A 13735-nucleotide genomic window follows, 5' to 3' on the forward strand; every position below is an offset into this window, starting at 1 on the left:
CAGTCATTAGTGCAATGAGCGGGAGATGAACCACAATTAAGGTGTCACATGCAGTTGCATGTGTACGCCAGGACAGCGAGGCAAAATTTCAAAAAGCAGCACGCCCACTGTATCCAGCACTGACTGCGCGTCCAGGTTAGCTTTATTGTGTCCCCAAACAACACAGAATGGACTTGTTGTGATTATCAGAGGGGGACATTTAATCTGATTTAATCCTACAACACAGACCAGCGCAGTGTGTCTGCTGTTTCTGGCCTTCGCTTTGTGAGTTGTGATAAAGAGAATGACCTAGCAATAGTCAAAATGCGGGCGTTAACATTAACCTGAGTCTTCATTGTCTGTGTTTACCAGACAAACAGTTTCACAGTCATGGTGGCATTCATGCAAAATACACTGATGTTGTGATGTGTCAGTGAGTGTGCGTTGCACAGTGCGTGACTTACGTCCTAGTGCTGGAGCGAGGAGGAGGGAAAGCAGAGCCATGCAGACAGGGGAGCACGGCGACATCGATAGATGCCACGCTTGCTTTCTGTTCAGGAATGATGGAGAAAATCAGTATTCAGTCATGCATCTAATTCTCTTTGACAGTTTCTTTGAGTCTGAATCAATTGACACACCACAGGGATGACATGAAGCACTTTGCTGTGTCCTCCGTGCCCATCCTGAGCACAGAGACAGAAAGAAAAAGTTTACAGCATTCCTTCAAACTCATCCAGTGAAGATAAAGAAGATTACCGTAAGCGGAATATGACAGTCAATGCAGTCAAGTGAGAAGGTCACAACATCACGTCGAGGTGGAACAGTTGTTTGAAAAAATCTCTATATATTTTTAATAATATGGATTATTACTTGAATAAGACAAGAACACCCAACTATTTCTACATGTTTCTGATACATTTCAGTACAGATCCCACGTGGTCTATCATCATTTAAGCTAAACTCCAATTTAGCTATAGAACTACTGTTTAATGGCATTCTACCATTACTTGCTCCACTGGTCATTTCACATACCTTACAATTATCTATGGTCAGCTGGAGAGCATAGAGTAGTATTTAGCAATGAGCTGGATATTTCGCTCAGGAGTTGGCAGAGACCAAAAACTGAGCTTTAAGAACTAAAGACTTAAATTCATCGACATGACCCGATTCCAAATGAATGCTAATGTTGCTCTGTGTGTGCTGGACATGTAAATAAGCAGATATTTGCTAACATTTGCTATGTTAATAAAAGGACATAATATATCAGTGTTGTGTTCACAACATGTTTCTGCTGCACCCATGTGGTTAAAAATCAGTTAATGCAGGTTTAGCAAAACTATCAGGTAAACATGGAAGTTTATTCTTTACTTTTCAAACAGAAGTTTGGAAAAACAGTCCCAACTCAAGGTCCACTGAGCTTTTGTTTCCAGGGCTTTCAAGCTTCTCAGCAGCAATATGTTATAACCATATATATGCACAGCAGCTGAGCCCTGGAGAAATCTAGTAAGTGGACCTTGAGTTAAGATTGATTTTTCAAAAAGTTGCTAAGTTGTGATGAATTGTTCATTTTTACATCACTAGTCCTAATTATAAAGAAGGTTAGCAGGCTAGCTAATGCCTAGTTTGACTAGTTTGAGACTAGATCATCATCCAGGTCATCTAGACTTGTCAACCTCTTGATTGCTTGCCTTTAACTGGGTGCCATCTAATGTTACTTAGCAAGACAGACTGTTGCACCTTGGCTCCACCCCTTCAGGTTTAATTAAACGAGTCAGATCATTTGGGGTTTTCAGCAAAACTCTGATCTGTCATCAAGACAGCTTTCTTGCTGACGACATTAATCACTACAAGCCTTCCAAATCAATTACATTTACTGAATCCATAAATAAGCATGGCTTTTATTAATTCATTATTAAGTGGAGAGATTAAGTGGAGGTGAGGGTTTCTGCTCCACTCAAGTAGTCTAATATCTGTATGTGCACTTTCATGTACTGGAGAAGGTGGATGATAAATGACAGCAGTGGCCCTGCAGCTTCTCCAAGGTGATCTTACACAGCAGTGCAAAGCAGCGGTACATTTTGTCCACACTTTCACCAGCATTAGCACACACTCCTCCTTTAGCTTCTTTTATGTGTGCCCTGAGATGTGACAGGTAGCCGCGGAAATCCCAAATCCATCATGAACATGACTGATAGTGATAGTGAGGACTCTTTTCAAAAGGCAAAGGTTGTTCCTCATCAATCTGAGAAATGAATGAGGTAGGAGTGGTGTGACCGAGGGCGTAACCCATCTTTACTGTGTCAGATCACTTGCAAATGTGCGTGCTTGCTTGAGGATTATGTGTGTGTGTGTGTGTGTGTGTGTGTGTGTGTGTGTGTGAGTTCACTGTCATAGAAATGACTAATGGCTAAGTCAGCAAGGTTTCCCTTCAGAGGAGGCGTTGGGCTCTAACATTATGCCCTTCACGTTAAAGGAGCATCTTCAGAGCCCCAGCGGGATTGGCTGCCTGCCTTCCACGCCAATCCATCTACAGTCTAGCCTGGTGCAACAACACATCACTGATGAAATGCAATAAGAGGGAAACTTTTGCAGCTGAAGCCTTTATAGTTGCAAACCCATAGTTATTTGGGAATAAGTTGATATTTTGGGAAATAAGCTAATCGGCTTTCTTGCTGACAGTCAAGCGAGAAGATCAACAACACTCGTATTTGTGTGTTAAATACTGTATGAAGCATATAGTTATCATAACTTAGCAGAGGTAAAAATATCCACAATATAAAGCACAAATTATCTATTTTTTGCTTAAGCTTTTGTACGGATTAAACAAACAAGAGATCTTAATTAGTGAGTTTGGGTAGACAGATTTTTTTACCTTTGGACAAACCAGACTATTTTTTGCTCTCGCTTCCTTATAGACTAGTAGGCTAAGCTAACAGGGTCATTTTCTGGGGCCATTTTCAGACATTAAAGACTGGTCAGTAGTGTTAGACCAGTAGTGTTTCACACATCTATGAAAAATTCTAAAGCAAGTTGAACCGTTTCACAATAACAACAACAACAAAAAGTCTCATTTTAGGCATTAAAAGTTAGCCACCCTACCCCCAGGCTAACAAACAGTGACACCTGCTGACCAGTGGCAGAAAGTGACACAAAGAGGAAAACATGGTTCATAACTTGTGGATCGCTAACAATATCATAGAACAAGCAACGAGAAAGAAAGTGGTTTTTAAAGAATGCAGTAACTACTAAACAATCCTGAGCCTGACTGACGAGTCAGCTCTGAGCCCTGGCACATTAAGAACTCAGACTCTTAGCTCTGCTGGCTTGAGGCTTTTATATTGTTGCACTCTATTTTGAATTAAAATGTCCTTGTGGCTGTTGAATTCGTCAAGAAAGCCAACAGGACAGGATGAATGGGGCTAAGTGGTTTGACACAGTTTCTTGTTCAGCCATCTTTTTTAATGTGAAAAGTCTTCATTGACCCCAAATTTATGGAAAAGGAGTCCAATATAAGATAATGACAAGAGCTAGACTGCTTTCAGCGACAGATGAATATAAGAAATCTGAAGTTTGACTATTAATTTATAAATTTTGACTTTTAATTTTATTAATTTACTTTAAGCCATAGTCAAAGCCTATCTTTGTGAAACCATATATTCAATGGACAGATGTGAAAGTGGTATCAATCTTCTCATCTAATTGTAGACAAGAAAGCATATTTCCCAGCATGAAGCAAATGAACACCAATATGGACCAAATCAAAAGTATTTTCCACAAATTGTGATTTGTATTTTGTTGTCCTTAAAGAATCTCCTCAAATATATAATTGTACTATATGCTTATCTCACTATATTATGTCACACTTGTAGCTCAGTGTTTTACAACTGAAAAGGAAAGTTTTGAAAAGCACACTCCTTGCTTTTGTCTTTGGTATAAAATTAATATAGTTCTTTTCAGGCAATATCTACCCTCACTCTTAGGCTAATACGACGACTGTGCAAAAACAATCGCTGCTTGAAGGTTTGCATAGCAGGCAAAGAAATCGTCAGGGGTATGTTTTCACTGTAAGTAATGGCATCAAAGCCATCTGAAGATTAGGCGGATTTAGAGAGTTGTCAGCTGTCTTAGCGGAGGCTTTTTACGTGCCACCACACTAACATGAAATGCTGTCAAACAAGCACCCACATCACATTTACTGTAAGTATAAATGCGTGTAATGTGCATCCTACAAGATGAAAGGTCCTATTTTAGAGATGTGGTTTCACACACAAACACACGGTGTGGGCACACTTCAAATGTGAAGAAAACACGCGCACACAAAAAAAAAATCCCCAAATATATTCCAGTAAATATCCCATCATGAAAGCAATCAGTCAAGTCAATTAGGTAATGACATGTCATCTTCTTTAATTCCTGACATTCATCAACATTTGATGGGACTTTCCCTTTCACTGCCACCCATGTTGTGATGTCCCATAGGTGCACCAAAAAAGTTGAGAGTGAGCCAACACACCTGGCATGATTTCTGCTCTCTCATTTGTCTCAATTAGTCCAATGGATCGCTGCTGAGCATGAAGCAATCAGCTGTCCGATACACTCTTGTTAAAGTTGATTGTCACAGAAAATGCAAGGACAAAGACACTGAGTGAGAGATGTGTGAAAATGTCTTAACAGATGGCGATGCTGTAGGCGTTTATCAAATATTAATTCAGTCATTCAGGCTTTGTCCCAACAAATTAAATGGAAACACTGAAAGGCTAAAGACCGGAAGCTTGGTGTTTATCACTTAAGAGCTTTTTCCCCTTTTACTTTGTTGAAATGTCACACAGTAGAGGTTTACAGGCTGCATGTGTGCGTGTGTGCGGCCCAGATTAAAAGGCAAATGGCCGGCTTCGTTAATCTATGATAAGCTACAGATCTTTTGCACCCATAAAGTCACTGAGTTATCAGAATGCTGGAAAATGTAAATGTGCCCATGTTCTACATGAAGATTAGAAACACATTACTCGTGAACACCCAGCCTGAAATGGGCCTTCATTATCGTGGAAATGACACAAAAAGCTCATAGACAAAGGTTGCTGATGAAATCAAACATTTTTACCTCGTCAGACCAGAGCTGTGGAAGGCCATGTTTCACTCCCCTCCGTGACGAGAGACAGACAGGCTCAGCAACGAGACACAGTGGTGAGATGCAGGAGCAGAAGGAGCCACAGACATAAAATTCCCCCTGAAGTCAGTCCTACCTGTGCATGTTGAGGACTGACTGAGACACACAGCGCAGGGGATGCTCAAGCATTTTCTGAGGACACATAAAAGTTTGCTCAATGGATTCCCATTGGCCAGCAGTTCTTCAGGAGGTGGTTACTACTTTTTATTACCAACACTTAAGAAGATGCAGAAGCCCATGGGCCTCCGTGTATAACCCCCCTGCTCTGCTTCTTTTCTTTACAGTGCCTCCTAATGACACGTATGCCTCTGTGTAATTCTCTTAATAATTATCGTCAGGATAGGGAAGAAGCAGCCAGTGAGTGATGAAATGTGGATTTCATAATCACGTGTACTCATCAGCATAGCTGGAGAAGGCATGCTAGCCTGCAGTGTTGACGTGAAGAAACCTTGTCATTACCTGGAGGGCCTCAGGCAGACATGCTGTTTATGTATCCTGCATGTTATGTAATTGATTCTATGGTGTTTGATCTGTGATTTTTGCTGCACTTCAGAAGATCTGAGAGCCTAAAATGAGCTGCAATGGGCCTGTTCCTTGCAGGAATATCACATTATCCCACATCAGAAAGTACTCAGTGACATACTTCATTGCAAGTGTGATGTGAAAAAGTGATAACAGCTGATGTCCAGGAGCATGATGACCACACTGACTCGGACATATTCTTATGAGGGTACATTCCACATGAAAACAGTTCTCCTGTATGTCTATGTTGGGTTATTGGTTTATTGATCCTGGCAGTTGCTATCTCTCTTAAATGATATTATATTTGGGATCGATAACATCCCAGTCATTGGATACTCTGCAATTTACTATGGTAAAGAATAAAGTATTTGGTACTGTATCATATTGCTTGAATTGATTGCTTTTGTACCTACACCACGATGCACATCTGTACAGGGAAATTTGATAGAGCGACCAGCCCTCCTCAGAGATCTGGCAGAGAGATCATGTGTCCAGCCTGGATAATTGAGAGCTCATGCCCTCAATGAGGGAGCAGGGACAGACTGTGCGGGCAGAGGAAAAGAGAAAACAGTTTGTCATTATTCATCCACGCGGCAGACCCCATGACTAGTGCACTTGTGACCAGGAGTCACATACACCAAGGCCCTCCAGTCAGAGAACAGCTTGGTCTTGTAGTGTATTGGAATTGTAAGAACAGGAGGGTTGCGGTCACAAAGCTACAGTAAACAAGCTGTGGTCCACCAAAATTTAGGCTTGGTGGAAGTGACACTTTTCCACCCTGATAGGTTTTGGATGCGGTAATGTAACAAGACAGTGATGATTGGTTTGAAGGTAGCTAATACAAAACAATACAGTTAGTCATTTTGGCAGACGCTTTTATCCAAAGCGACGTACATATGAATTCACACACCAATGGCGCAGCTTCGTGGGCAGTTTTTGGGGTTTAATTCAATTCACAACTTGGGTATCTTGCCCAAGGATACTTTGGCAAGTGGACTGTAGAACCACCGACGTCCTGATTGGTAGACGACCACTCTACCTTCTGAGCCACAGCCGTCCCCTAACGCTATCTTCACTTTCATGAAGCACTTTCATTTAGATTCAGCTTTAGCTTTAGAAATGTAATCAGATTAGTGTTGCTTGAGAGCTCCAATATTGCTGCTAGATCATTCTTTTGGCACAGATTAAAGTAGATACAGAAAGAGGACAAATTAAAGGAAAAGCCAACATTAAGTTTCTCTGGTGATGTTTTGCTTTAAATTTAGTACAGATCTTAGTAAGAATTTTCAGAAAATCAATAAAAGAAAATGCAAATTAATGCCTGTTTCAATTCACAACTGTGGAGGCAAAAGTTAGGAGTCAGTTAATCAAGATAAACGGTTCTGTGCCAGTAAAGCATTGCAGAGGAAGATGGTGCAACGATATGTTGTCACTGAAAGAGCACAAGGCAGACCTCAGATGAATGAAAAATGGTTAAACCTGATGGAAACACATCATTTAAACTTGTCTCATGGATCACTGTCCTGATGCTGATTTTCTTCCTTTCAGTAGAGCAGAAGCTTCGGTGGATGTTCAAGTCACATGCCTCATGGGTATCACAACATATCCGCTAAGCCTGTGCAAATACAACATAACACAATAAAACACATGGATGGAAACGCTCTTAGCGATTCTCCAAGCGTGCGGGACTCTTCGTGATGGATGATGCTGTTCATCTCTCCAGAAGAGTTCCTCACGCTTGGAGAATCTTGACTTCTTCCAAAGGATATTCCCTCATTAGATGTTCTGGTGATGGCGGTGGACAGCACTGTCTAACATGTCACTTCAGAATCTCCCATAGGTGTTAAACTGGGCTGACACCAGGTGACTGTGAAGACTATAGCATATGATTCACATCACTGTCATACTCATCAAACCATCCAGTGAGCTTTCGTGTCCTGTGTGTCTGCATTCATTTTTTCAGGCTTACCTTCTGTATGTCACCCGTCTGTATACTACATCAGTTCTCACTGACATTTATGCACTGAGTTGAGGACGAGGTGGGTGTGTGTGTGATCATCCCGCCTTAGGATTACATCACCAGAGAGCGCTTTTCTGCCAAATCAAATGAAAAGCAAAATGCAGTTGATAGGATATAACCACAGCAACCATTGCTATCCCCTGTAGTTACACTTTCATAGACCAGAAATAATCATCTAAGTCTGGACCCGTGTGAAAATTGGTGTCCTTGCGGTGTAACCTCTCTGAAATTTCTGCCAGTTTTTTTCTTTTTCTTTTTTTCCCCTCAGACTATATGGTCATCTGGGCTCTGGCAAAAATCTGAAAAAGAAAAAAAAAAAAAAAAAAAATCAATAGTGCTTCTCTCTTAATCAAGGGTGCTCGGAGCTTATGGCAGAACGCCATGAGAGAAAAGCAGCAATTGACTTTGGCTATCTGAAGGGGAAGGTGAAGCTGGGAACACAGTCATCCTGCATCGCTCACTTGGTGCAGCAGAGAAACACCTAGAGAGAGAGAAATCATTTCCTATTGTCGACAACTGTTAAACACACAGTTACTAACTCCACCAGCCTATGGGTCATGGACATTTTTATTCGTTTGTAGTTTCATAATCCTCCCCTCCCCCTTATCTGAAAAGTGATTAGTCTGTGAGGAGTTGTTTAACCAGGACAGATGGCATTTTAATTGCAGTACCTGACTGCCAGGAACAAATGAGACAGTGCTGGTTAGTGGTTGCTAGCCATTGTTACTTTGCTGATATGCAACTTCTATAAAATAAATTAATAAAATCTACATTCGATATCTGGTCTGTTTTACTCCTTAAATCCTTCAAATCAAAAAAAAATATCACGTTTATTCTTTAGGTTTGAGCTTTCTTTTATCAAACACTGTTTCCATTGAGCTCCTGGCTTTCACACTGTATGTGTATCAGTGTGTTGAACGCTCTCTGTCATCTTCTTGCTTTTAATTCACTTATTCTACAGCTCTTTCATGCATATTCACCTTCAAAGGTCTGTGAGAAAATCAATTTTTGACCTCATCCTCGCTGACTGAAAAGAAGGCAACATAACACCCGCACTGTGCTGCACCGGCTATGCATAATTTTAAATGAAGCCTAAGGCTGATATCACACACTAATGTTATTGTGTCGGCAGGCGAAAATAATGTTTACAACTCTCTAATTACCATCCACCAACTGATAACAGTTTCCCAGTGAAGGCTATCCTTATATGTTTATGTTACAATTTCTTCTGCCCAAAACAAGGATACCACTATATTAACCTATGCTGTAGTTGACAGCTAACTTCAAGCAGCCCTGTCACTGTTGTTATTTTGCACTGACTAGATTAAGGTTGTATCATCATGCTTTGTCCTCGTACCTTTTTGCTGTTATTTGATGAGTAACATTAGCTATTTTTAGCAGTTAGCCTCTTCGCTTTTGCGTAGCAAAGTGTCCATAGACGACTGAGCATTATGAATAGAGTTTTTCATGACTGGCCACATGAAGTGAAACAGCTTTTTTGTCTGCAACAACATTTTGGTTAGTTTGGATTTTACATTTTACCTTATGTCTCTGTGGTGCAAATGAACATCGACACAGCTTTAGTACAAAACTAACTACTTGCACACTAACTTAAGCACATTAACTTACATGGTGCAATGGGCCACAATGGTGAGATTAACCCACCAGAGGGCCGTTGGACAAAAAAGAGCTGTTAGCCATGATTAACTCCCCGTTCCTCCCACTGTGATTTTAACTTAAACACAAAACGAAGATTATGAAATGCCTTAAAGATAGATTGGACACAAAGACTCTTTTCAAGATTGAGTCATCAAGATAAAGCAGGATCCACTTTACAGCAACACTCATATTTCTGGATTATAATGGAGAAATGTGGAGTGTGAAACTTGTGTCGGACCCACAGGGAATCATCACCTGACTCCACAGTTCCCTGCAGCTTTACAGAGAGTTTTAGCGTCTTTCAGCTCATTCTTTTGATTTTATGGCCCACAGCTTTACTGTTTTGCTTCAGTCTCACTGCTCTCATCGACCTTGTTTCGAGCAGCAGGTGTTTCAGTGGAAAAGCTCAGATAAATCCACTGGACACAACCTGCCCAGCTCTAAAAGACAAACTTAGCAACTAACTGGTGCATATGGATAACTCTTCAGGTGCTAAACAGCCAAAGATTCCCCTCATGACTTCCTGGAGAGCAGAGTTAAATGGAGAGAACATTAGACAGGTGACCAAATAAGTGCTCATTTGAGTTGCTCTGTGTCTGCTGGATGAATACAAAAGATTTGGTAACAGCTTTGTCAACAGAAAAGTTAGCAGGTGATAAGGTGTCTATTGTGTACACATATGCCCCGAGTGGTCCAAAATTTAATTAATGCAGGTTTAAGGTTCTTATCATGTCAGTAGATATTGTCCTGGGGTGGTGCATATCCATGATCCTTTTCTTTTTTTTAATTTACACATGTGAGTTGGTTGGGAGCTTCTGTGGCCACTGGAGTTCTGGAGCACCAGAGCAGTTGCCAGCCTTGACCTTGCACCATGTGACTTAAGGCCATTTCGGTTTTTAGGTTGACTGGCATGGATTCTGTCCACTTTGGGAATATGTGTATTTTTTAATTCGCAGCTTTCAACACTGATCTTTTCAGATGAGGTTCCCACTGATTAAAAAAACATTTTATCACATTGTTGCCTGAACAATTTCCCATCAGCTACCGTTACAAGAAGCAGGAAACTCAACAATGGACCAGAAATGAGCTTGTTACCTACTGGTCACCTGTCAGCCAGAAAAAAAAAAAAAAGTTCATTGTTGCCTGTAATAATCTGCCGTGGCGTCCGAGTCACGTGATGCGCGATACTGAATTCATGTTTTGTTTGCATAACACTCACCCTGTGTGTCTTAGCATGGTAATTTCCGACTGCACGTTCACTTCAGCTTTAGGGGGCAGGCTCTGACGTCAGCTCGCCCGCTGGACGCACACGCTGTAGTGCAGCAGGACACACACTGCCTGGGTGCTGCCTATTAATATTCCCTTCATCAAACTGCCCACAGTCTATATATGTTGTCTGCTAAGCGCCGGGCGGACCCGGAGGATAAACACAAAGACAGATTCCGCGACAGACGCTGCCGCACTTTCCCAAATTGAAATCTCCGTCAGGAGAGAGAGAGAGAGAGAGACATAGGGAGGAAATAGAGAGAGAGGGAGAGAGAGAGAGAGAGAGGGAGAGAGAGAGAGGAGGGGGGGACTGCAGAACATACAGGGTCTGGATGAATAACCATGGCAACAGCAGCAGCAGCAGGAGAAGCGGTGGTATAAACATTTCCATTTACTCCGAGAAGGCTGGAACCGAACCCTCTGCGGACACAACGCTTCATCACTGCTAAGGTGAGGCTGCTTTATTCTACATGTGACACGCTCCGTCCGCTTTGACGCTGCATGTGTGTGGAACATGAGAGGGTTGGGAAGCTCGTTGTTGTACATCACAGCAGAGAAAGCCACTACTGTAGACTGCAGGCTGCTGAGAGCGATGAGAGAGGATGGTTTTTATTGGAGTCCAATGCAGAACGTCGCTCCAGTCACACAATGTGTGTGCTACTTCCATATGGCAGCTGAGGGTCTTTGTCTGACCTATTGTATGTGAGGTCATTGAGCATGTGTCCTTTTGTAAACAGACCTAAGGACGCTCCACACTGACAAGTAAATAAAGCACAATGTTTAATCAAAGTAGCCGTTCAAAATAAAAATAAAGGTTTTAATCAACAATCTGTTCAAGTGTCCTTATGCTGAGAATTTCAATTTGGCAACTGTGTACGGTGCAGTTCTGTATCTTAATGTTGAGCGAGCACGTTTGTCAGAGCTGCTCCACAGTACAGTGTGTGCTGTTTATTATCAGTTTTTCACAGATGCTGTAGTCTGAAATAGTCCTACACGCTGTTTCAAAGGAACAAAGCAAAGCCCCCACCTCAGAATGAAACAGTGCAGAGTTGTCACAGCGGGCTGCAAAAAGATCAGAGTACAAGTAAACAGTGATGCAAGGTTAAATAGATGAAGGCTGGCCGTACTGTAATGAATCACAAGTTCAGGCCCTCATGTGACTGATGTAAACATTTCATTTGTGCTGCAAATCACAAGACCATGTTACAGTACTAGACCGTGTCATTTCAAACTGTGCTGAAGTAATTCAATGTGATGTCCACCTTCATACTTTTCGACCAGGTCTTTGAATGAACATGCACATTTATTTGTGTGTTATTTGTGTGGTAAATCAGTGTTGTGAATACAAATATAATCCATTTACGACCCTCCATGGAGATTCCATGCTCGAGCAGCCCTCCAAACACTACAAAGACTTCTGATGTGGTGAATGTAGGATTTTCCAGCTGATGACTTTATTGGCCTTTTTTTTTTTTGGCAGAAAAACTCTTTGATCATGAGAGAATCTCATTTGGAGATAGCAAGGATTCCAGTCACATCCTCTCAAAGTCATACTCTGTCTCATTTAACTCGATAACTCGGGCCACTTGGCGTCATTTTTTGCCTTTGCAGGGATTTGGCATTGTAATGTTCACAACAAAGAAGCTAATACAGTACCAGGGAAGGTTTCAGCGAATGCTAGATTATGCCATCACATGATTGCTGGCTCAGTGCTTTCCTGTAAAGGATACTCACATATCCTGGGTGCAGATTCTTTTTCATTAAAATCAGACATAGTGAAGAAGAAGAAGTGTCGTTAAAGTGACTTTTCTTTGACACATCCTTCAAATACTTTGAATTCTTAACATTTGCATTGTGTCATTTCATGTCTTTGCTTGAAGGAGGTGCTCATTGGTTCTATGTATCAGATCCCTGTGTTTGGTCATAGTCCTCTTTCTGTTATTGTGTTCTGCAGAGGGAGTTGGACGTTAATGAATGGAATAATGCCTGGGATTAATTTCCTGCCCTTTGAGCTGTGCACACATACAGCGACTTTCATTCGTGCCACACAATGACTCTACATTGACACCTATGCAGCCTGCAAAATCTGCTCATTCCACGTTCAGCTGCCCCATCATCCCACCCAAATTGAGCTTGGAGATGTTAGTCAGCATTCCCAACTGAGCTGACACCAACAGGAGCGGCTGGAAGGGGAGGAGGGCAGTTTTGGTTGTCCTAAAGGTGGAGGAATTACTGGAGCTGCAAACTCTAGACCTCCAAGAAAACTGGAGTGTGTGAGTGTGTGGCTTGCATTAAATAGTAATAAGACAGCAGATGGCTGTTTTGTAATGATTAGTGTTTAATGATTCGCAGCAAGTACAAAATCAGGAGATAGTTTGTAAAAGTGCACAAGCAGCAAATGATAAGCCTTAGCTAGTCTACAGGTTGCCAAGATCTGTATGGAGGACAACAGCATGGTGCAGCTTGAGCACAGCATGCATTTCAACAGATTTTTATAACAATAGAACAGGGCTTAAAAAAGGGGTAAAAAAAAAAAAAAAGGGTTTACATAAACTTCACTGGTGTTGTAGGAAAATTGGAAACATCATGATTTTTGTTGAAACAGGTCAGTGTGTCACATATTTAATATGTTTTCTGTTCAACTTGGTTGCTCAGCTGTCTTCATGCCAATGGCAGTAGAAATGGGTAAAGATTTAAAGCTGTAACCTTTAAGCCAAACAAAGCCACGCCGTCGGTAAGCAGGGGAAGACAAATTGAAAACAGCAGGAATGGCTAAAAAAAAAAGTCAACCTTAAGCATCAAAAATGGGTTTTCATTTCATAAAAATCTTTATGATTAAAACTTTAACAAGAAGGAAACAGAAAAAAAGAGTTTCGTAAAATGTTTTAAATGATTTGGATTTGGATTCACTTCTATTTTGTGCAAGATTTATATAAATGGAGAGGTTATTTCAAGGAAGTTCTCCTAAGAAATCACAACTAACTCAGAACTTTGTCTCAGTCTGCTGTTCTTTCCAGAAAAAATCCTTGACAATTATGAGGAAATGACTGAGAAAGTACGGACATGTAGTGGAAAGTGTTACCACTTTCTTTCCCTGCATGAAGATCTAAATTCTGTTTCAA

At 41.2% G+C, this 13735-nt stretch overlaps 2 protein-coding genes across 4 annotated transcripts in view; one reads left to right on the forward strand and one right to left on the reverse strand.

The window, feature by feature from the left end:
- Window positions 1-10776, reverse strand: part of col9a1c (collagen, type IX, alpha 1c) — a 33532-nt gene extending 22756 nt beyond the window's left edge. The window contains exons 1-5 of one of the 2 annotated variants that reach the window (XM_076754184.1): window positions 10567-10776; window positions 7638-7987; window positions 6078-7283; window positions 5081-5242; window positions 444-529 (exon numbers count right to left, since the gene is read on the reverse strand). In XM_076754184.1, coding sequence (XP_076610299.1) covers window positions 444-529; window positions 5081-5109 — 115 coding nt within the window. In that variant the 5' untranslated portion in view covers window positions 5110-5242; window positions 6078-7283; window positions 7638-7987; window positions 10567-10776. Of the gene's footprint in view, window positions 1-443; window positions 530-5080; window positions 7284-7637; window positions 7988-10566 lie in introns of both variants that reach the window. The other variant, XM_076754183.1, reaches the window with a different exon arrangement.
- fam135b (family with sequence similarity 135 member B) overlaps window positions 10642-13735 on the forward strand; it is a 46446-nt gene continuing 43352 nt past the window's right edge. Inside the window, exon 1 of one of the 2 annotated variants that reach the window (XM_076754180.1) lies at window positions 10642-11063. The gene's annotated coding sequence lies outside the window, so the exon portion shown is untranslated. The remainder of the gene's footprint in view (window positions 11064-13735) is intronic. The other variant, XM_076754181.1, reaches the window with a different exon arrangement.

This window comes from Chaetodon auriga, chromosome 17 (assembly GCF_051107435.1).
Source record: "Chaetodon auriga isolate fChaAug3 chromosome 17, fChaAug3.hap1, whole genome shotgun sequence".
Classification (NCBI taxonomy): Eukaryota; Metazoa; Chordata; class Actinopteri; order Chaetodontiformes; family Chaetodontidae; genus Chaetodon; species Chaetodon auriga.